The 24530-nt window shown below is 45.5% G+C and overlaps 1 protein-coding gene and 1 non-coding gene across 2 annotated transcripts in view; one reads left to right on the top strand and one right to left on the bottom strand.

Moving 5' to 3' along the window:
* Positions 1 to 24530, top strand: part of TNS3 (tensin 3) — a 392082-nt gene that overhangs the window by 211459 nt on the left and 156093 nt on the right. Inside the window, exons 10-15 of the mRNA XM_056856991.1 lie at positions 423 to 545; positions 5153 to 5217; positions 7405 to 7488; positions 12320 to 12432; positions 13947 to 14007; positions 15221 to 15296. Of these exons, the coding sequence (XP_056712969.1) occupies positions 423 to 545; positions 5153 to 5217; positions 7405 to 7488; positions 12320 to 12432; positions 13947 to 14007; positions 15221 to 15296 (522 nt within the window). The remainder of the gene's footprint in view (positions 1 to 422; positions 546 to 5152; positions 5218 to 7404; positions 7489 to 12319; positions 12433 to 13946; positions 14008 to 15220; positions 15297 to 24530) is intronic.
* Positions 19547 to 19618, bottom strand: TRNAS-GGA (transfer RNA serine (anticodon GGA)). The gene has a single exon. It is a non-coding gene; the product is annotated as a tRNA-Ser (tRNA).

Consider the following 24530-nt stretch of genomic DNA (forward strand, 5'->3'; position numbering starts at 1 on the left):
AGCGAACTCGGAGGACATGGCGCTGGGTCGGCGTCTTCACAGGAAGTCTCAATTTCCTTGTTGATGTATTTTATTTGGACTTCTTTTCTGTAACACTGTAGGAATTTATAATAAGGACATCTTTCCATTGTTCTTTGAACACCTGGTGTTAGGAGAAGGCAGGGAAGTGTTTGCTATTGTAAATACAATCACTGTACCTGCGTGCACACAAAGGAGCAATTTGTAGATCTTAACGAAGCCCTCAACAGAGTCCCCAGTGTGGCTATTGGGTGGGATGGGTGGCTGTCAGAGGACACAGAAGGCGGCACTCACAGGAAGGGGCTTGAAGCCTTCTGTGAAGCCTTCTGCACCCTCACTTCAGTTACAGTCAAAAGCCAGCCTTTAATAAACATGTTTGCAACGTGATTTCTGCTTTGTTCCAGATAATGGACGTAGGCTGGCCCGACCTGCATGCTCCGCCACTGAATAAAGTGTGCACGATCTGCAAGGCCATGGAATCCTGGCTGAACAGCAATTCACAGCACGTCGTCGTGATCCATTGCCAGGTAAGCGAGTCCTGTTTGGGTGTTGTCCTTCAGGGTTGTTGGTGGCTTGCAGTGAGAGAGTGTCCTGGGCCAGTTATAGGGTGGACCGAGACGATAGGTGGTATGGAAAGGACGTCTTCACCTGCATCAGGTGTATGAGGACAGATGTCTCCTAGTAAAGTGGTGGCAAGTGCCATCAAGTTGCAGCTGTCTTATGGTAACCCCTTGTAAAGCTGTCAAGTCAAGAGAAGAACAGAGGTCATTTGCAATTGCCTGCCTTTGCCTAGAGACCCTGGAAAAGAGCCGTAGCTCAGTGGTAGAACATCTGCTTGGCATGGAGAAGGTCCCAGGTTCAATCCCCAGCATCTCCAGTTAGAGGGACAAGGCAAGTAGGTGATGTGGAAGACCTATGCCTGAGACCCTGGGGAGCCGCTGCCAGTCTGTGTGGACCATACTGACTTTGATGGACCCAGGGTCTGATTCAGTATAAGGCAGCTCCAATCCAAGTACTAACCAGAGCTGACCCCACTTAGCTTCTGAGATCTGATGAGATCAGGCTATCCTGGGCCACTAGGGTTGCCAGCTCCAGGTTGGGAAATACCTGGAGATTTTGGGGGTGGAGCCTGAGGAGGGTGGGGTTTGGAGGGGGAAGGACGTCAATGCCATAGAGTCCAATTGCCAAAGTGGCATTTTCTCCAGGGGAACTGATCTCCATCGCCTGGAGATCATTTGTAATAGCAAGAGGTCTCCAGTCACCACCTGGAGGTTGGCAACCCTGAGGGCCACCCAGGTCAGGATAAAAGTCTCCTTCTGAACCCCTTCTCCACCCACCCATGTTTGTCTCAAATGGAGATATCCTGATGTGGCACAGTGTGGTGGCTGCGTATGAACCACCCCAGGGCCGGTTGGAGGGCGGGGGGAGAGGCGGGCCGTATGGCCTGGACCTCCATCTCAAAGGGGGACTCAAATTTAGATGCTTGTTAATTTTTCGATAAGTTTGGCATTTGATCAGTTTCACAACTTCTTTTTATAAGTATTCCTTGTTGGACCACAATGTGACACACTCTCAACTTCAGAGCTTCATGATATAAGTTATTTCACTCTTTGGTGCCTTATTTTGTTTCCATCTTTCCTTATTTTTAAAATTTTTAGTATGACCAGGGATTCCCAGAAGCTTGAAGCGGCCTGGCCCTTTCCAAACATCTGAGAGGCTCTGGTAGCTCCCGGGTTAATTTGATTAGTTCAGTTCTAAGTGAACCTTCCTATATCCCTGATAAGACTCACTGGAAAAGACAATAAAGTTAGGAAAAGCAGAAGGCAACAGGAAAAGAAGACACAACATGAGATGGATCGACTCAATCAAGGAAGCCAGGGCCCTCAGTTTGCAACACCTGAGCAGGGCTGTTAATGATAGGATGCTTTAGAGGTAATTAATTCATAGGGTCACCATAAGTTGGAAGCAGTTTGGCAGCACTTAGCACACCATATCACTGCCCTGCTAACTGAGGTCCTTTAACTGCGGAGCCCCTGTGGCTCAGAGTGGTATGCAGCAGTACTGCAGTCGAAAGCTCTGCTGACGACCTGAGTTCGATCCTGACGGAAGTCGGTTTCAGGTAGCTGGCTCAAGGTTGACTCAGCCTTCCATCCTTCCGAGGTCAGTAAAATGAGTACCCAGTTCGCTGGGGGAAAAAGTGCAGATGACTGGGGAAGGCAATGGCAAACCACCCCGTAAACATAGCCTGCCTAGGAAACATCGTGATGTGACTTCACCCCATGAGTCAGTAATGACCGGGTGCTTGCACCTTTACCTAACCGTGATACCACCGGATCTATTAATTGAGAACAGTGCCTGGTGGGCTCCGCTATTGGCAATCCTCTTTACATATGTTGACTCAACAGGCAACATCCCTGAGTCATGGAAAACTGCCGTGATAGTTCCCCTTTATAAAGCAGGGAAGAGAAATGAGCCAACAAATTACAGGCCAATCAGCCTATTAAGTATATTGGGGAAGTTGTATCCTGGAAAAACTAAGAGAATGGCTAGATCGTGAAAAACTCCTAATAAAGGAACAAGCAGGGTTTAGGGAAGGCCCCTCTACCACAGGCCATGTTATGATTTTAACACGTTTAATAGATAAATACACATTGAACAGTGGTTCTCCCCCTTCTATTTAGTTTTCATAGATTTGAAGGCTGCATTTGATTCCATCCCTAGGGCGGAACTTTGGTATAAGCTGAGTAGTTCCATGATCAATAGGAGACTTCTTTTTCTGATGAAACGTTTACACACGGATACAACAATCAGGATTAGATGTAATAAACAGGGTCATCTAACAAATGCTATTGCTGTTGAGAAAGGTGTCAAGCAGGGTTGTGTTTTGGCCCCCTATCTTTTTGCTCTGTATATAAATGATTTGATTGACAACCTCAGGGCGGTAGATACACATCCACCATCTATAGCAAATTACTCTATAGTGGCTCTTCTCTACGCTGATGATATGGTCCTGATATCAAGAACGGAGGTTGGCCTCAAACGTGCATTGAAACAGCTTGATCTTTACTGTGATCAAAATAAACTGGAGATCAACTATCAGAAAACTAAAGTTATGGTCTTCAGCAAGAGGCCCAAAATAAGTTCCTGGACCATAAAAGGGCATAGATTAGAACAAGTGCCAACCTTCAAATACCTTGGGGTAATGTTTCAGGATACAGGAGCAAAAAGGATCCACCTCGAGTACAATGCTAATAAGAGTCGTAAATCAGTGCTTGGCATTGCAAAGTTTGTTGCAACAAAAGGGGGACACTCCATCCCTGTTGGTCTTAAGCTATATTTAGCCAAGACAATCCCACAACTCTTGTATGGCGTCCTGTTGGGCCCTTCTTCCACAAGACTCTCAACTTTGGAAAAGATCCAATCAAAAATTTTAAGATCTATCTTTCGAGTACTATCTAGTGTCTCTAATGCTGCCCTTCGATTAGAATCAGGTTTGATTAAAATAGAGGCTAGGATAGTTTTAGGATCTATAAACACCTGGTTAAGACTATGTCATAATTCCTCTGATTTTACTTCCATAATTCTCAGTGACAGCTACTGTTCAGCCTGGCTTAAGGGTGTTCATCATAGGATATCCTTACTTGGGTTCCCATTTGAGTCCTTACAGATGATGCCGATTGAAAGGGCCAGGGACATTGTTAAGCAAAGGCTGTATGATATAGAAATGACATTGCATGTGTTCTTAAATATTGGGCTCAACAGACAACAAAATATATAGCCGCCCCAGCATTATATCTTTCACTCTTAGAGGTCCCATCACACCGTAGGGCATATACAGTGGCAAGATGTAATACTTTCCCCTCAGCCATAACAGAAGGCCAGTATAAAAAGGTACCACTGGAAGAGCGGTTTTGTCCCTGTGGATCAGGGAGGATCTAGTTGATGGACCATATCATATTGCACTGTAGGTTTTATGAAGCAAGTAGAAGGAAGCTTATTTCTCCAATAATAAAGCGATGGCATGGAATTAACCGATGCCGAAATAAGCCAGAAACTATTATTTGAGAGAAACCCGGAGTTTATATTGAATTGTGCTAGATTTTTAGCTATAGCCCTTAAAATTCGCAAAGATAAAGTGGTGACCTAAATGAAGGGCTACCTAGTAAAGATAACTTTATTTAGGTAATTTGTTGGGCTTTATATGTGTATTTTATATTTAGAGTCAGTTTTACATTTTATTGTGGGGTGTTGTATCCCATCCATTGCATTTGGATGGCGGGTTAGATATACCTGTGTATTAGACTTTTTGCTACTTTGCTGGTTATGTACTGAATAAAGGCTTGACTGACTGATTACCTAACTGTGGAGGCCAGGCTAAACTACTTTCAAAATCATGAGCTCTTCCTCTGCTTTATTACCCCATTTCCCTAAGTTTTCTTTTTTTAAAAGCTATAACGTAGAAGAAAAACAAAATACGAGCATTTTTTGTAACAGCTAACCATTAACTTTTCAACAATTTTTTTCTCCCCTTTTCTTAAATAAATAGATCCACATGCTGTTTTTGATTTATTGCAGCTGTAAGCCTCCCACCACACTCTTGCTTCATTTTTTTACTCCATTTTTTTACTTAGTTTTTTGAAACAAGTTGTGGCTAGTCGGAATTACCTTTTCGGTCATTTGTACTGACTGTGTGTCGTGCGTTTAATAAGGTTTTGAAACGCTGGAAAAAGGCTCATCAAATGATGTCGCCACCATAAATCATAGGCGTCAGAAGAAAGGGGCTAATAAGACCTGTTGCGAGTAGAAATGCTTTCCAGAATAGCACATTGTGCCAGAAATTACAAATCTGCCTAGGGCATGTCTTAAAACTGCCAAAGAAAGAAGAACGCGTGCAGGATGCTACTGAGGCTGGAGTGTGTGTGTGTGTGTGTGTTTAAGTTTATTCCCCCCCCCCCCCACTCTGATGTATAGTTTTGTTTTGAACTCCTATATGTAAGGAAAACATATTGGTGATTATAAAGAACTGGAAAAGCGCTACTGAGTCTTAGACGTTTTAACCTGTCTTTTGAAGCAAGCGTTAAGTAACAGAGTATGATGTCCCTGCCTCATTTTTATAGAAAAGTATTTTTTACAGGGTGGAAAAGGAAGAATCGGAGTAGTGATATCATCATACATGCATTTCACAAATGTGTCTGCAAGGTAAGGAAAGCCACGCGTGAGCTCTTGTATATATTTCAAGTTTGAGATTCTAGTTACTTCGTTACTTCCAACCCAGGTAAGTTTCAACTGAGCAGCGTTGCAGTCTATACAGAATAGAAGGAAGTTGTTAAAAAAGGATGGGGTGGGGGAATGTGATCTTCTCGATCATATAACTGGAGTGCATCTTTCTAAGGGATAAACCCGGTGCTCCTTCTCTCATCCCTGTATTTCCTTACCCACCTCCAATTGGCCGGCTGGCCAAAACAATGGGATGTTGTGATGTCACAAGCCGAGGTCTGCTGTTATATGTGGCACAGAAGGAAGAGGAGGAGCTCTGTGCAGTTGCCATTCTAGCTATAACATATATTGTTTTAGCCCCAAGTGGCCAAATGTATGGCCCAAATTGATGTTATGTATGGTTAGGGTTGCCAACCTCCAGGTGGTTACACAAAAAAAAGCTGAGCAACTTAGGCTGTTGGCTGTATAATTATACTTAAGAAACTATATTCCAAATATTCCAAACATCATAGTCATCTCCTAAAATATTATAGGAGATGACTATGATGTTTGGAATATTTGGAATATAGCTTCTTAAGTATAATTATACAGCCAAACAAACAGCCTTAGTTGCTCAGCTTTTTTGTGTGTAATTTAACCATTTGTGCAACTATAGTTCCTCCCTTTTTGTTACTTGGGTTAACCTCCAGGTGGTGGCTGGAGATCTCCTAGGATTACAACTGTTCTCCAGGCAACAGAGATCAGTTTGCCTGGAGAAAATGGCCGCTTTGGAAGGTGGACTCTATGGCATTATACCCAGTGAAGTCCCTCCTCTCCTCAAACCCCACCCTCCAAAGGCTCCACCCCCAAATCTCCAGTATTTCCTTACTCTGAGTTGGCAACCCAATGTATGGTGTAAAGCCGGTAGATGGGTTTTGTGTCACCTTCTAGCATGACCAAGAAATGTGTAATCCAGGGTGGGGTTATATAGACAAAATTCAGAATTAGGCAGATAGAGCTAAATTCTCGTTGGATTCATTTGAATTCTGTGTGATAAATTAACATAAGTTGTACAGCCCTAAACACACAGACTCCTACTCAGCTGGGCTTACTCCCAGGAAAGTGTTTTTAGGATTGCACTGAGAATCCCCTTTGTCCTCAGAAAGAAAGCAACGTAGTCGGGAGGATACCTTGTTTCATAAAATAGGAAACAGCCCAGTTCAGGTTGTTACTTGCGGGGGCGGGGGGAGCTGTGGCCACATGCCGGGAGACTTAGACAGGGAAGGACAGTCTTCGGGAATGTGATGCCCAAACAGGTTTCCTCTCGAGATGCGTTTGGAAAAGTACAGCACTTAAGGACAGATCATGCGCAGAGGAAGAGTCTGTCGGGCGACCAATCGAGTCCTTTTGAAAAATGGGCTCTCAGGTCTGTGCAACGGAAAATAATCTGTGGAAGGGGCCCACTTTTCTTCGAACTGCATCACAAAGAACTTTATCCTGTACAGTTAGAAACAGAGCTCTTTACCAGAGTTTAATTATTATTGAATTCCAGGCAAATGTCAACAGGCTGGAATGTTTCGGCACAGAAAACTATTCTCTTGTGGAAGCCCTCCTGAAGGTGGGGGTGGGGCCTTATGTGACCAGTTTTATTTGCATCAGGACTCTTCATTTTAAACACAATTTTATGTGGCATGTAAAGACACGATTAACGGATGGAATGAATGTTCTTACCTGCTTTGTAGCTCCCAGTGCAATCCCAAACAGGATTGCACACTTCTAAGCCCACTGAAGTCAATGGGATTAGATTGTGTGTGTGTGTAAAGTGCCATCAAGTAGCTGCCAATTTATGGCAATCTTGTAGAGTTTTCAAGGCAAGAGACGGAAAGAGGTGGTTTGCCATTGCCTGCCTCTGCACAACAACCCTGGCATTCCTTGGTGGTCTCCCATCCAAGTACTAACCAGGGCCGACACTGCTTAGCCTCTGAGATTTAACGAGCTCAAACTAGCCCGGGCCATCGGGGTCAGGGATTAGAGTAGAAGGGTGTAACTGTTTAGGATTGCATGGAGAGTTCATTGGCCAGTTAACGCTCAATCTTCTTCAGTTTCTTGGTGTGCGTCACAGTGTGATGATCTGCATTTCCAGGTTTACTCCCCTAAGGTATTTTTGTTCTTCTCTCTCTCCCTTATCAGTGCGGATCAAGCCCTAGACAGGTTTGCTATGAAGAAATTCTTTGATGATAAGGTTTCTGCTTTGATGCAACCGTCACAGAAAAGGTATTTTAATTTAATTTACTCTACTTCTCTTCGTCACATCATTGGCTGCCTCTATCTATATCTATCTATCTATCTATCTATCTATCTATCTATCTATCTATCTATCTATCTATCTATCTATCTTTTTGTATTTGATGTTTTAGCTATCATGCCAATAAATAAGGTTATAAATGAATGAATGAATGATATATATTGCAGGGTTCACATGGGGCAGGCAAATCTGTAGTATGAATCTGAGGCTTTATAAACGCAAGGCTTAGTTGTGTGCCTCAACAAACTGCAGGATTTTAATTAACAGGATCACGTCAACTTCATGCTGCTGAAACTGTCTTTGTCAGATGCATGTTTTGGAAGACTCATCTAACAGTCTTACCTTCCCCCTGAGGTTCTATTATCCTAATAAACAAAAAGTTAAACATGTATTATCAATTATAATGTTCCTATGAGTATTTCCAGAGTAACAGCAACCAGATGATACAGTAAATATCAGAATATGTTGTTCAATTTGGAATGGTGACATTTGAATAAATTATCCATCTTTTGGTACATTGTTTGTACTTTCTGAGCCTTTCTACTCCAAAGATCTTACCTGCTGATTGTAATTTTTTAACTGTCCCCTAATATAGAATACTTTTCACCAAGGCTAGATTGAGAGCCAACGTGGTGTAGTGATTAAGAGTGGTGGTTTGGAGTGGTGGACTCTAATCTGGAGAACCGGGTTGGTTTCTCCACTCCTACACACATGAAGCCAACTGGGTGACCTTGGACTAGTCTCAGCTCTCTTTGAACTCTCTCAGCCCCACCTACCTCGCAGGGTGTCTGTTGTGGGGAGGGGAAGAGAAGGTGATTGTAAGCCGGTTTGATTCTTCCTTACGTTGGTAGAGAAAGTCGGTATATAAAAACCAGCTCTTCTTCTTCTGAATGTATTCATATTGGGAGAGTTAGCAGGCAGGATTTCAGGGATCCCTTTTTCTTAATGATTTTGAGATTGTAAATCAGGTAGTTTGGATACTGTTTGGTCTTTTTAAATTGATTGCAAAAAGTATGATCTCGCCAGAGATAAAAGGATTACAGTATACATTCAGAAGTGGGGACCTGCTCTAAAGCAAGAGATAGTAGCAAAGTTATTGACTGATACTGATCCAAATGTAACCTTCGGCATGGCAAAAATTTTATCTATGGCTTTTAATGATACTTCCTTCTAACTGTATATTCCGGATTTTTGTATTTCTGTATGTTTGGTTATCTATGTGTTACCGAGCATACTGAATTTGTTTTGCTCATGACCTGTTGGTCCACGAGCATAAAGAACAGAAATAAAGGGGAAAGGTCTTACTGTGTAAATCCTAAACATAGCTGTTGTTGGTGGGAATTCCCATCAAATCGTAGCCGACTTATGGGGACCCCATAGGGCAAGGGGCATTCAGAGGTGGTTTGCCATTGCCTGCCTCTGCTTCCGTGGTGGTCTCCCATCCAAGCACTAACTAGGGCCAACCCTGCTTAGCTTCTGAGATGTGACGAGATCGGGCTAACAGTTAGCAGCCACAGAAGTTCTTCTTTGTGATGCGGAAATCTGTCTTAATTTACCTCCCGTGTTAAGGCCAGGAACCTGGCCAGCATCTGCAAGAAAACTGGCAAGAAACCTTCTTAAGAAGTTATTGTGACCTGGAGTGTCATTACTTGTGGCACAAGTTGAAAAAGCTCCTCGGTTTAGGGTTAGCTTGAGGGCTTTAGAAGTTCCAAATGGGAAGAGAAGCAGGATTGATTGACTGCCTGTCTCTTATAATTAAAGTGTCTGAAAAGAAAGGAACAAGTCGGTCTAATGGCTTGATTTGGTCACCCTAGTTACCTATCCCCTTTATTGTCCAGCATGCAACAATTCTGACGCTTGTTTAAAGAGAGAGGCCTTGCTAGCAATTGAGAAAACAAGATATTTGATCTGTTTCTCACTGCCTGGAAAAAAACTTTCCCAGTAAGCTGCTCTGTTTCTCTGGAGACCTACACAGCTGGCTACACACTGGAAAAATAACAACACGTTTCCCCCTGGGGCTTTTACATTTTAATAAATATTTAGCTTGGAGAGCTCAGTTCCCATTCAGCTGTCTGTCTACACATGAATGCCGCTTTATTGAAAAGAACTGAGTGTACAGTGGTAAACATTGCTTCTCGGGGCACAGATGAACAGCACTGTGGGAGCAAAAGGAGTGAAGATGTTTTCTGATGGCCCTTTCGAGATGGCCTGGGCATAGTATAAACAGGCCTGGTTTCCAGCAGCCTTTCCCTTCCGCAAACAAGCAGCCATGAGAACCAGAAACCCTCTGCATGCTTTTGGCAGTCTGTTCTGCAACACATTTATGGCAGCTGTATGGGCGAGATATATAGTACAATCTGTGTGCTTAATGTGTGACTCCCCCGCTCGAGAGCCAGCATGGTGTAGTGGTTAAGAGCGTTGGACTCTAATCTGGAGAACCGGGTTCGATTCCCCACTTATATGCATGAAGCTTGCTGGGTGACCTTGGCCCAGTCACAGTTTTCTCTGAACTCTCTCAGCCTCACCTACCTCACCGGGTGTATGCTGTGGGGAGAGGAAGGGAAGGCAATTGTAAGCCACTCTGAGAATCCTTAAAAGCTAGACAAAGTTGGCATATAAAAACCAACTCTTCTTATTATTATTCCATCTTCTTAGGCAGGTGTGATTTGCCACATGTGTCCCTGTTGACGTACCTACAGTTGAATTAACTTTGTTCAGGTGTTCAAACTGTATGCAGAAGAGGGAGTTGGAATCACTTTGCTTTATTGCTTGCACGGGACGCTGAAGCAGAAAAAAGTATCCCCTGAAAAAGCTCATATGAAATGCATTGGGATTACGGAACTTATTGAAATATTATTTCCCTTGCCCCAATTGTTTCTTCACCTTCATTTTGTTTTGGTGCGCCCCCTCTTTTTCTTTCTTGTATAGTTCAGACCTGGACCCTGCCACAAAACCAAGGGCTTGTGTGCACAAGATGTGTGATGTGGGTCAGGGGTGTGTGTGTGTCCTGGCCTGATCCTCAGTTACATGTACTTTGGGGGGGTATGATGCGTCTCTATGGCCGAAAACGCATGGCTGTTTGGCCCCTGGAATCTCCTGCGGGTGTAGCGAATCTCCAAAGGTCACATGCATGGCTGTTGCCTGCCCATGGGATGAACCCTCCCAATTCAGGATCTTTCCCGGGTTATCAGAATGCTGCGTTGCCGCAATTTTTACAGCTGATTCATTACAGCTGTGGGAGTTTTACAGTGTGTTTCAGCACCTGGGTCAACTCCCTGCTTGTAGCCCCGGCGGCAGCAGCAGCAGCATCGGCGGCTCCTTCCCCCCCTACCCGCTTCTCTCTCTCCCCCTCTCCCCCATGCCTTCTTGGCCTTCCCCCATCACCAGCCGGGGTTTTAGCCCACCTCACAGCATGCAGCCCGGAGCCCCACAGTCAAGCGGCAAAGTGGCGACGGCTCCTTCCGGCGCCAACACCGTGCACTTCCAGCCAATGCATACCGGCTCGCCTTTGCTGGGTTTTGCTTCCAGTGTTGGCGCTGGAAGGAGCTGCTGCTGTTTCACTGTTTGACTGTGGGGCTCCGGGCTGCAGGCTGTGAGGTGGGATAAGACCCCAGCTGGTGCTGGGGGAAGGCTGAGGAGGGCGAAGGGGAGAGAGGGACAGAGAGGCGTAGGTGGGAGGGGAAGGAGCTGCTGCTGCTGCCCCTTCTTCATTTGTTTGTCCCTATCCCCTGTCCCCATGCGTTCAATTATTTGAACACGGGATTGGAAGGTGTGGGATAGGACAGGGACAAACAAATAAGAAAACAGCCATGCGTTAATGGCCTATGTGGCTCAGGAAGCCTGCATGAGAGAAGGCGGTGCCTCAGCCTTCCCGCGCATACCGTGGCCTCAAACGGACCCTGTTGGCCACTGTCTCATGCGCCATGTGTCCTGGGATGGTGTGATTGAGGACACCTGGAGCCTGAGATGGTGCAAACCACCCCCCTGCAGCCATGCCCCCTTGAGAAAATGGTGCAGGAGGGGTGGCAGCACTCTCGTAGTGCCCCTGAGCGCTGGTTGACAAAGCACTTTCCTAGTTGCACCCTCCTTCCTGAAAGGGAGCCAGTTGCATGGGGGAAACCAAGCAATTAGCTCTACCTGCATGGCCCCACTGTTTGCGTTCTTAGCCTTGCAATCTGAAATGGCTCCATGAGGAAGCAGCTCCTGCACTACTGGATGTTAGTGTGAAGGAGGTCTTTGGAGGGGCTTTGGCTCAGGGGTAGAGCATCTGCTTTGCACGTAGAAGGTCCCAGGTTCAGTCCCTGGCATCTCCAGTTGAAAACATCAGGGAGTAGATGTTGTGAAGAACATGACTTGAGGCCCTGGAGAGCTGCTGCCAGTCTGAGTAGACAACACTGACCTTGATGGCTCGATGGTCCAATTCACTGTAAGGTAGCTTCATGTGTCCACATGCGCTACAGCATATAGGCGAGCCTGCCTGGCTTCGTAAGGCAGACGTACCTCAGTCCACTTCCTCTCTTTTCAAGGCAGATAGTCGAAAGACAGCCTTGTCACAGTTATGATTGACATCTCACTATCAATTGCGGATTGCGTCATTCCCCCCTCCCCCACTGCTTAGAATGAAGAAATGTGAACCTGAAGTTCTTTTGTATCCTCTTTTCAAAACCATAAGATTTGATGATGAGTTACAAATCCTAATTTCTTCCAAATTACCATTTTGAATGGATTCCCCCCCCTCAATTGGTATGTATTGTTGTGTTTGCTTTTGTTCACCTATGATGACAGTCTCTCGTTTTTTAGGTATGTGCAGTTTTTGAGTGGCCTTCTCTCTGGATCCGTAAAAATGAACACCACCCCCCTCTTCCTACACTACGTCATCCTGCATGGAACCCCAAGCTTTGACGCTGGCGGAGGTGAGTTATTTTGCTTGCCGTCATCTTTATTCCTAGTTCTTTATGGAACTTGGGGTCAGGGCTAATCACTCTTCAGATAGGCCGTGCTCCCTCACCAATAGCATCCTCATCACCTCCTGAGTTCAGAGACAGAAATCCATCCCACGTCTTTGGTTTCCCTACCTCGGCATGGATCCTGTTCTTGCTCCCACCACCACACCCCAGCAATGCCGTCAGCCGCTTCCTTGCTTCTTCTCTTCCACCGATGGAGGGGTCCCCAACCTTTTTGAGCCTGCAAGCACCTTTGGGATTCAGACATGGCATGGTGGTTGCAGCAACAAAACGGCTGCCGCAGGAGTTGGAGCCAGCCACAAAATGATTTCCACAGCTTAACTACCATAACACACTGTAGATCCTTGTGGTGTGGTGGCAGCAGCTGCCAAAGCAATGTTTTAAAAAATCTGCTCAGCCAGTCAAATCTCCAATAGTCAGTCAGAAGCCTTCTCTGGGCAAAAGCCCTAGCTGGCCCCACCCACTTCCTAAAAACACTTGGCAGGCACCACATTGGGCACCCCTGCACTAATGGCTGGGGAAGACTCTCCAGGAAGCCACCAATATCTCAAGATGGCTGGTAAGGCTTCTCCCGTGCGGCACCGTCTCCTGTGGAACTCAGTGGGGTAGTGCAGAAGAACTTCCTGGCAGGTTGTGTCTGAAGTTAGTTTCTAGCACTCTGCAGAAATAATTCTTCTTCCCTAAGAGTTAACATCTAGAGGATCAGGAAGGAATCTAGGAAGCACTACCCCTGATGTATCCTAGCTAGGACTGGTGGAGGTGGCTGGTGAAGAAGACCTTATCAGCGCTAGACATGTTATCAAGGTTTTCATTCTGTTGAATGGGTGCAGAGAAATCCTTACTGCGTGGAGAAACTCTGGATGGCTGATAGGGTTGTCAGGTCCCTCTTTGCCACTAGCTGGAGGTATTTTGGGCGGAGCCTGAGGAGAGCGGGGTTTGGGGAGGGGAGGGACTTCAATGTCATGGAGTCCAATTGCCAAGGGGCCATTTTCTCTAGGTGAACTGATCTCTATAGGCTGGAGATCAGTTGTAATAGGAGATCTCCAGCTAGTACCTGGAAGTTGGCAACCCGACAGATAGTATCTTTTCCCAACAAATGACTGGAGGGTTGTCGCTTCCTGGTTGGCAACCCCTTCAGGTGTAAAAGAGCTTTACCATCCCTAATTGAGCCTGGCAAAAATGGAGTCTTTCAGGTCTTAATACGAAGAAACAAATGGTAATAGTTTCCAAGAACAATATGGCAGCTGTCATCAACCTAAGAAAAGATAGAAGAGACTGAGTGAATACATGTATCTGTGAGAGCTCCCGAAGCCAAACGGGGGTATTTCCCTCTGGCAACCTTTGATAACAGAAATTATGGTCAATCAAAATATTCCTGTTGAGAGTATCCTGGCATACATACAACTCCATTCATAATAACTTTGTTTTTGCAATGTTATATATCTTTCAACTTTGTTTTCCAGTTTGTCGGCCATTTCTGAAGTTGTACCAAGCCATGCAGCCGGTTTATACATCAGGAGTATAGTAAGTAATCACCACCCACACCACCCACACACATGCATTTATTGGTCAGTCAAAAAAGTTATCATGTTGAGTCTCTCCCAGGACAGTTCTGTTTCAGGTGGTAAGTTGCAGATCACATATTCAGATCCTCTCCCTAGTCAAAATACTCTGTACATACTGTAAAGAGAAATAGGCTAATGGACTCTCTTCCTGATGTCCTAGTATTCTTAGTACAGATATTTTTTTTTGTGTGTGTGTGACAGATAAGCATTAAAATGTGTGTTCTCCTTCTCCACACTTTTATTCTGAGGTGGTATAGCTTGGGGGAAGGGTGACTATGAAATATATTTTATTTTAAAGTGCTATATAAGGATTAAAAACATTAAAAATGATAAAACTTGGCCCAATGGCATCTTAAAAAGTTGATCGACCTATACCAGGTCGATCAACCAGCATGCCAGGCGCGTTTTGACCAGCAGGCCTTCATCAGTGGTCAAATTAAACCCATATAATGCATACACAAATATTTACAAATATGCCAACATATGCAGACAACCATACACTGCTTTACCAGGTTGATTCTTGCATACACATTCTGTATGGGAGACCAGTACGGCCCAGTATAAGAACAACTTGCAGGCTCTCTTAACTAGAGGGCTTTACAATTTGAAATTTATTTAACACCCTACATGCAAGCCTGGGCTGGTATATGGTTGTCTGCATATGTTGAGGTTAGGTTCTTCCCCTCTTTTCCCCCCTGTTTTTCGAAAGGGTGACTGTGCTATGTGATCATGTTGTGTCTGTAATAAGGGGGTGCATTCAGCTAAATCCCAACCGAAAAAACCCTCAAAAAATACATTTTCGGTATTTTTCGGGGGTGGGGGATTATTGATAAAAAAAATTGCACCAATAAAAGGTAGGCAAAAAAGCAGATCTCGAATAACACAGATTTTTTTTTTTTTTTTGCATTAAGGCCCTGCCACCATTTCCCCCTCCTCCCTCCCCCTTACCTGCTGGCTGAGCCCTTGCTGCTGTGTTCAGATTACCACTGCCTGCAGCCTCCAAAGTCCACGGACTTCGGAGGCAGCAGGGATCTGATTAGTTTGCCGCCGCCTCTGAAGTCCACATGGACTTCAGAGGCGGCAGATGGTGGGGATCTGTGTTCAGATTTGTCATTTTAAGATCCTAGTGCTGCTGCTCTTGTAATTGTTTTTTTCCTGGTTTATTGTTTAAGTAGTGTGGGGCTGGAGAACCAAAGCAGAGTCTGCATTGCTATTGAACCAGCCCAGCTTCTGAAGGGAGATGTTATGGTAAGTTGTACCTGAATTTCATTTATTTATGCATGTCCTGCTTTTCTCCTCACAGGGACACAAAATGGCATACAATGTCATTTTCCCCTCCTTCATATTATCCTCACAACAACCCTGTGAGGTAGGTTAGGCAAAGAGTGTATGACTGGCCAATGGCTATCCAGCAAGCTTCCATGGCTGAGTGGGGATTTCAGCCTGTAATCTCCTAGATCCTAGTTGAGCACTCTAACCACTATACAATGATAGCTCTTGTTAAGGATGGGTCTGTCTATAGCCATTAGACCTAATATTTTTTTTACAGAGGCAGGGTATGATCTAGTGAACGTGATATGTGTGCGTGTCAAGTGCCATCAAGTCACAGCCTACTTATAGCAACCCCTGGTGGGGTTTTCAAGGCACGTGATTAAGCAGAAATGGTTTGCCATTGCCTTCCTCTTCAGAATCTTCCTTGAAGGTCTCCCTTCCAAGAACTGACCCAGCTTAGCTTTCAAGATCTTTTTCTTGAAATATATAGATATAGATATATAAAATTAGTTAACAGAAAAATATAACATAAAAAGTAAAAACCAGGTCCTTTTGTTACAAAAAAAGGAAAAAGAATATTATATATAAAATACACTATGCAATACTTGATAAATACAGTAGTAATGTACAATATTGTGGAATAAATGATGATAAAATAAAAAACCTTAAACTAATAATGATTATTAAAATCTAAACATAAATTTCAAGAATTATTTCCTGAATATTGAAAATTTGGTTCATATATTATTGTCATCTATTCATTATATACTTAAATGTCCCCTCCCCTTTTTTTCTCGGCCTTTTGGCTAAGATCAAGTGTAATATCTTAGCTTTTGAGATCTGACAATCTATATTATACCATTCCACATCCCAGAATGCAATATACTGGGATTAAAAATGAGCCTTTGTGCTGAGGCTTTGCCTATGAAAACTGGCGTCAGTTGAGGTGAGATAGCCAAACAGTGACCCCAGCTCAGGCCAAACAATTATTGGGCTCAGCTAGTCGCACATCCCCTATTCTCCCCTCCAATCTTGGCTTGAGAATCTGGCTATTTGCAAGGATACATCTTCTAACGGATGTGGGTTGGCGCCTCCAACAAACTGCTGTGGCAAATTGGGAAGGAGGGAAGGGACTGAAGGGGTGGGGCTGTTGGAACAGGCAGTAAAAAAGAGAAGGCAACAGCCCCTGGTCCTTTGCTCTTGGTTGATGCCTTGTCACCCTGATTAAGCTAGCCTAGTGGACTCAGGACCAGCCCAGCCTGTAGTGCAAATGCTACTCAGTGGCTGGAGAGCCACATGTGGCTGTTTGACATGCCACCTTTGACATCCCATTTCTGAGCCCTGCTCCGAGTGTGGCAGCTGACTCCCATGTCTCAGGAAAGTGGGCGAGGTCATTGCCTAGTGGGGCTTGTGGTCGACAGGTTCCGCCTTGAAACAGCTACTGCAAGAAGGACAGGTAAGCTGTGAGTCTTCCTGAGGTCCAGGCCTCATTCTGGGGATGGAATTAAACTTGGCTGTTTGGGTTGATAGCAGTTGCCAGTGTGGCTCTGTGCAAGTTACGGAGTGAGCTCCACTGCTGTAGTGTGTTGTTTCGGAGGGTAGCCGTCTTGGTCTGCAGTAGAACAGCTAGATTCGAGTCCAGTAGGATCTTAGAGACGAACAAGATTTTCACGGTACAGGTTAAGTGTCCCTTATTCAGACATCTGATGTCCGGACTGACCAGAAAACCAGACTTTTTTGAGCCGGCATGCAGGCATTACTCACAGAACAAGAAGAGTTGGTGTTTATATGCTGACCTTCTCTACCACTTAAGGGAGAATCAAACCGGCTTACAATCACCTTTCCTTCCCATCCTCCCCACAACAGACACCCTGTGAGGTAGGTGGGGCTGAGAGAGCTGTGACTAGCCCAAGGTCACCCAGCTGGCTTCATGTGTAGGAGTGGGGAAACAAATCCAGTTCACCAGATTAGCCTCCTCCGCTCATGTGGAGGAGCGGGGAATCCAACCCGGTTCTCCAGATCAAAGTCTACTCCTGCAAACCGCCGTTCTTAACCACTACACTACAACACAGGCCCTCAGCAGCACGCCAGTTTGCTTTCTGATGGTTCAGTGCACACAAAATTATTTAAAATGTTGTTTAAAATTAAATTCAGGCTATGTGTATAAAGTGTACATAAACATATATAAAAAATAAATGTTTTTAAACTTGGGTCCCATTCCCAAGGTATCTCATTATGTAGATGCAAATATTCCAAAATACGGAAATATCTGAAATAGACCACTTCTGGTCCCAAGCAGTCCAGATAAGGAACGCTCAACCTGTATGAGCTTTCAAGAGTGTCTGGTGAAGGGAGCTTTGACTCTCAGAAGCATATGTGCCAAAAATGGTTGGTCTCTAAAGTGATGCTGGACTCAAATCTAGCTGTGGTGCACTCTTTGTTTCTTCATTTTAATTGTATTTTTGTAAGCCTCTGGGGAGAAAAGCAGGGTAAGAATACATGGGCATCGGGGTCCCATCTTTGCCGCAGTCCTCCTGGATCACTCGCGAGCAAAGTGCCTGTCCCTGTAAAGGCAGCTCCCTGTTTTCTGCCATCCCTTTTGGCACTTACTGAAAAGGCTATTGATTCATTGGCACAAGCATCCCTCTTGGTGCCGCTACTCTGCTGTTGGCAAAATCTGTGAACTGGCGGATGGCCCTTGTTCTAGCAAAGTATTGCCTGCCGGCGATCATTAAAGGCGTTTTAAAAAGGAGCTTACGCAAAAGGCAGCTGGCAAAATAGTAATTTCAAAATCATTCTCTTTGTGTAAGGAAATTCTGTTACATGAACACACTGATCAAGATTTGTCAGTAAGGTTGTGTGTGTGTGTGCAAGTACTGCGCTTCTGTGGATCAGAAGCAACAGAGAATTAAATTAGAGCCAGCATGGTGTAGTGGTTAAGAGCTGTGGTTTGGAGCGGTGGACTCTGATCTGGAGAACCGGGTTTGATTCCCCACTCCTACACATGAGCGGTGGAGGCTTATCTGGTGAACTGGATTTGATTCCCTACTCCTACACATGAAGCCAGCTGGGTGACCTTGGTCTAGTCACACACTCTCGGCCCCACCTACCTCACAGGGTGTCTGTTGTGTGGAGGGAGGGAAGGTGATTGCAAGCCTGTTTGATTCTACCTTAAGTGGTAGAGAAAGTTGGCATATAAGAACCAACTCTTCTTATTCTTCTAAATCAAAAGAGTTTCCAGCTAAACATTAGGAAGAACTTCCTGACAGAGCGGTTCCTCAGTGGAACAGGCTTCCTCAGGAGGTGGTGGGCTCTCCTTCCTTGGAGGTTTTTAAGCAGAGGCTAGATGGCCACCTGTCACCAATGCTGATTCTATGACCTTAGGCAGATCATGAGAGGGAGGGCAGGAGTATTTGCATCAATGTTTGGCTCTCGCGGACCTTTCTTGGATGCCCAGGGTAGTGCCGATCACCACTTTGGGATCAGGAAGCAATTTCCCTCCAGGCCAGATTGGCCAGGGGTCCTGCAGGGTTTTTTTGTTTTGTTTTTGCCATCTTCTGGGCATAGAATAGGGGACACTGAGGGTGTGGGGGGGAGGTAGTTGTGAATTTCCTGCATTGTGCAGGGGGTTGGAGTAGATGACCCTGGTGGTCCCTTCCAACTCTATGGTTCTATGAGAAAGAGCAGAATGTGGCAGTAAGAACAGAAAGCAGGTTCCTGAGAATCTTTGTTTCCCTTTTTAAAAAAACACCCCACATTTCCAGTGCTTATATCTCCCAAGCCAAAGGGATGGCCGAATTAACTTTCCTGGAGCCAGGGAACAAAATTTCCTTGCTCTTGAGGAGTCTTTGCCCCCCCCCCAATGACTAGCAAAACCAAAATAAATTATGCAACAGAGCAAAAAAAGACAGACTTTTGCTCTCCTTGTACAATATAGCTGCAAGGCGTAACTTTTCTTGGCACAGAGCTTTATTGTTATTTTACTGAGTGCAGAATCCATGCTGCCCTGTGTCTTGGGCCATAACCGTCGTAGTTCAGAGCCAAAGCTATCAGCATGATGTTCCTGGTGCACATTCCACATTGAACACTCATGAAGCTGCCTTATACTGAATCAGACCCCCCCCCTTGGTCCATCAAAGTCAGTATTGTCTACTCAGACTGGCAGCGACACTCCAGGGTCTCAGGCAGAGGTCTTTCACATCACCTAATTGCCTGGTCTCCTTAACTGGAGATGCCGGGGATTGAACCTGGGACCTTCTGCATTCCAAGCAGATGCTCTGCCACTGAGCCACAGCCCCTCCCGTGCCTGTGCGACATTTTTCATGGAGTGTGTTTTTCATAACCGGTGCCAGCAGATACGAGGAGCACCTTTCTGCCAACACACCGGAGAGTCTGCGTGCCACCACAGCACATTCTTGGCACTTCTTCTGCTCACAAATTAAAACTCCAGCGATGACAGGGAGACCTGCAGCTGCCAAGCAGAGCAGCCAGTGGCAACAGGGTTGCTGCATCCCACCTGGCAACCTGTAGAGGGGGAATGAAAGAGCCAGCGTGGTGTGGTGGTTGAGAGCGGTGGACTCTGATCTGGAGAACCGGGTTTGATTCCCCGCTCCTCCACATGAGCGGCGGTTGCTAATCTGGTGAACCGGGTTGGTTTCCTCACTCCTACACATGAAGCCAGCTGGGTGACCTTGGGCTAGTCACAGCTCTCTCCAAACTCAGCCCCACCTACCTCACAAAGTGTCTGTTGCGGGGAGGGGAAGGGAAGTAGATTGTAAGCCGGTTTAATTCTCCTTAAAAAGGTAGAGAAAGTCAGCATATAAAAACCAACTCTTCCTCTTCCTTCTCCTCCTCCTCCTGGCTGTTCTGTTCTACCTTCTACTTTCATTAACTTTATAGTATATAAAAAAGAGAAAATGAGAGAAGAGAAAGAAAAGGAAAAATATGCGTCTCCCTTGCTGTTACTACAATAATTATATCATCTTCATGATTAGTTTGACCTGGGGGTGTGGTGGGGGAGGTAGTTGTGAATTTCCTGCATTGCGCAGGGGGTTTTACTAGATGACCCTGGTGGTCCCTTCCCATTCTACGATTCTAAGATTTTCAGAGAGTGAGCTTTCAAGAGTGCGAAGGGAGCTTTGACTCTCGATAACGTATGCTCTGAAAATGGTTGGTCTCTAAGGTGCTACTGGAGAAGCTTTTCTCCTTCTCTCATAATACCAGAATGCGGGGTCATCTGCTGAAGCTGGAGGGTGAGAGGTTGAAAACTGATAAAAGGAAGTATTGCTTCACACAACACAGAGTTAAATTGTGGAATTCCCTGCCCCAGGATGTGGTGATGGCTGCCTACTTGGAAGGCTTTAAGAGGGGAGTGGACATGTTCATGGAGGAGAGTATTATTCATGGCTACTAGTTAAAATGGATACTAGTCATGATGCATGCCTGTTATCTCCAGGATCAGAGAAGCATGCCGAATATATTAGGTGTTGTGGAACACAGGCAGGATAATGCTGCTGTGGTTGTCTTGTTTGGGGGCTTCCTAGAGGCACCTGGTTGGCCACTGTGAACAGACTGCTGGACTTGATGGGCCTTGGTCTGATCCAGCAGGGCTTTTCTTATGTTCTTATGCTCTGACGTGGAAGAACACAGCATAGAAATGCACAGGTTCTTGGTTTCCCCAGGACTCCCCCGAAAGGCACCATCACTGTTAGAACTACCAACAGATCTGGAGTGTCTTTTCCATTTTTCTTGTATGATTGCAAAATATGACTTACACATTTGTGCCTGGGGATAATTATTATATCGGGGAAAAAATTAGTGTGGAGGAGGAATGAGCCTCTGGAAGGTTTTCTGGAACTGTCTTGGGTCACACCCTCTTTCTTTAGTAAGGGCGCTCAAGCCGACCGACGTTTATGCAAATGTTGTACACTCAGCGTGTTAGTAACACAAATTGACCTAAAAATTATGCTCCTCAGGTTGTCTGTCTGCAACCATTAGGAGTAACCACACTGCGGTGGAATGGGCGTCGCGTAGGTTGCATGCCAGGATTGTAAGGTGATTTCTCGGCGCCGGCTTTGGTGGCAGAACTAACTAGTGTCTTGCGTGCAGGGCTGTGTGTGGGAATGGCCAGGAAAACTTTAGAACATGGCGACTGCTGGAACCTTCCCAGTTTTCTTTCCTTGAAGAAAGCTGGTCTTCAGCCCTTGTGGCTGCGGAGATCTGTTTGTGAGTGTGTGGGCAGGGTCCTAGAAGGCTGGGGGAGAGTTGCGTAATATTTCCAGGCGTCAAAGTGTCAGGACGTCAGTGCTGCACAGAAGAGCATCTTGACCCTTCCTGGTGACTAGCCAAACCATAAATTCAGAGTTCCTCTAGTCTGGTGGTAGAAAGTGGTGGAAAGGCTTTTAAGAAGAGGCTAGATGGCCATCTGTCAGCAATGCTGATTCTATGACCTTAAGCAGATGATGAGAGGGAGGGCATCTTGGCCATCTTCTGGGCATGGAGTAGGGGTTACTGGGAGTGTGGTGGGGGGAGGTAGTTGTGAATTTCCTGCATTGTGCAGGGAGTTGGACTAGATGACCCTGGTGGTCCCTTCTAACTCTATGATTCTATGATTCTAAGTCACAGCAGACTTATGACAACCCTGCAGGGTTTTCAAGGCAAAAGACACCCAGAGGTGGTTTGCCATTTCCTGTCTTTGCATAGCAACCCTGTGCTTCCTTGGTGGTCTCCCATCCAAGTACTAACCGGGACCAACCCTGCTGAGCTTTTGAGATCTTATGAGATCGGCTAAAATTCAGGGGTTCTACACTGGAGTAACTCTGCATAGGGTTGCACTGTTAAGCAAAATAACCAGTTTTACAAATATATATGTTACTGGATTTATGGAGGCTATGGAATCCAGCTTTTCTAAGTGCAAAATTGTTTATGTAATGCAATTTGCACACAGTCCTGCTCATATTGACTTGCATGGGGGGATCATTATCAGTGGGAGTCTTCTGACTAACAGTTCCTCTTCCTCCATCGTCTGGGGTTCCAGAGGCCCTGTAAAAAGGGCGGGCTTGGCATGTGCATTCAAAATTGCTGCCTGCGGTGTTCACACCTTTGCTCTTGGCTGGCCTTGGCATCTGTCTTCTCTTGGAGGTGATAATGAAAGAACTGGATCTTGCAGTTCTCAAGGGAAGCACACACCCATGGAATCATGGAGTTGGAAGGGGCCATACAGGTCATCTATTCCAGCCCCCTGCTTAATGCAGGATCAGCCTACAGCATCCCTGACAAGTGCTTGTCCAGCCTCTGCTTAAAGACTGCCAGTGAGGGGGAGCTCACCACTTCCACAAGTAGCTGATTCCACTGTAAAACAACTCTTATGTAAAAATCTTTTTCCTAATATCCAACCGGTACCTTTCCTCCCATAATTTAAACCCATTATTGTGAGTCCTATCCTCTGCTGCAAACAGGAACAGCTCCCTGCCCTCTTCTAAGTGTCAGCCCTTCAAATACTTCAAGAGAGCAATCATGTCCCCCCTCAGCCTCCTCTAGACTAAACATTCCCAGCTCCTTCAGCCTTTCCTCATAGGGCTTGGTCTCCAGGCCCCTGCACGTATTTTACTTACAGTCCACCCATACCCCAAGATCTTGTTCACACACACTGCTACCCAGAAGTGTATCCCTCATCCAGTATGCATGTCCCTCATTTCTGTTACTCAGATGTAGAACTCGGCACTTATCTTCTTTGAATTGCATCCTGTTCGCATCTGCCGAATTTCACAGTGTGTTACAGACCAACTGAGACTTAGGATCCTTGCTAAGTCTGTTTTCGATCCTAAGGGAGAGAAAGGACTGCTGCCGATCTGTATCCCTTTCCTCTCACCCCTCTCTTCTTAGCTATATCTAGCTTACTACAAAGTTCCACACCTGCCTCAGACGGTTGTCTGTCAGCAGCAGTGCGCTGCATGGAGTGATGACATCAGATAAGTTAAGCTAGACAGCATGAGGAGGGGTGGGGTGGGGGAACACCACACTGCCGCCAGTCCATTGTAATGTCTACATCTGCCCTCCAGTCAAAAACCGTTTGAAAAGAAAGTAACTTGAAACCCCGTTGGGTTTGGTGTTTTGCCTCCCGTCAACGAACACTCAGAGCATCTTTGAAAACGCTTTCTCGGGGAAAGGAGTTCATCGGGTGGCTGAATGGTATAATTGGAATGGCAAACTTGTCTTTTTGGACGGCTCTTCAGGCCTGCCTCCATAAATGCATGCATGCCGATGCAACGTGAATAACAAGGAAAGAATGTACCATTAAGACCTCAGACTCTTCAGGGAGTGCTAGCTTGATTTCCCATCTGAGGTATGTCATATATGCTGGAATTGGAGGAGGGTTTGTGCTTTTCACAGGGCACCAGATGTCTAAATCTGTGTTTGGAAATACCACAGGGGTGTTTTGACAACTCTTTATCTGCTTTCCTGCTGCTGAACATACTTGCTCTGTGAGGTAAGGCTCACCTCATGCAGGTGCCAGCTAAAAAGATTATGAAAGCATTCAGGAATTGCTTGTGTTATGTTGGCCCCAGTGGATGCAGAATTGTTTCTAGGAATCCTTGGAACTTTCTCCAGAGTTGAGGGGAAGATAGACAAGCTTCCCTGAAAGGCAGTGTTCCCATCTTTCCAATATAGAAGAAGAGTTGGTTTTTATATGCCGACTTTCTCTCCCACTTAAGGAAGAATCAAACTGGCTTACAATCACCTTCCCTTCCCCTCCCCACAACAGACACCCTGTGAGGTAGGTGGGGCTGAGAGATGGCTTCATGTGTAGGCATGGGGAAACCAACCCAGTTCACCAGATTAGCATCCTCCCCTCATGAGGAGGAGTGGGGAATCACCCAGTTCTCCAGATTAGAGTCCACCTCTCCAAACCACTGCTCTTAACAACTATACCATGCTGGCTCTTGTGATATACTGTGATTTGCTAGCACAGGAGTATAAGGAGGACATTCTAGGATGCTTTCTATTGTTTCAGTGCAACGGTGAGGCCCAGGAGATGCTGCTGACGGACATCTTGGATGACCAGTAGCCGTATCCTGGTATCCTCTAACGTTCAAGGGTTCTATGACAGACATGGCCTGACTTGGATAGCTCAGGCTAGCCTGATCTCTTCAGAACTCGGAAGCTAAACAGGGTCGGCCTTGGTTAGTACTTAGATGGGAGACCACCAAA

The sequence above is a fragment of the Euleptes europaea genome, chromosome 11 (assembly GCF_029931775.1).
Source record: "Euleptes europaea isolate rEulEur1 chromosome 11, rEulEur1.hap1, whole genome shotgun sequence".
Lineage (NCBI taxonomy): Eukaryota > Metazoa > Chordata > Lepidosauria > Squamata > Sphaerodactylidae > Euleptes > Euleptes europaea.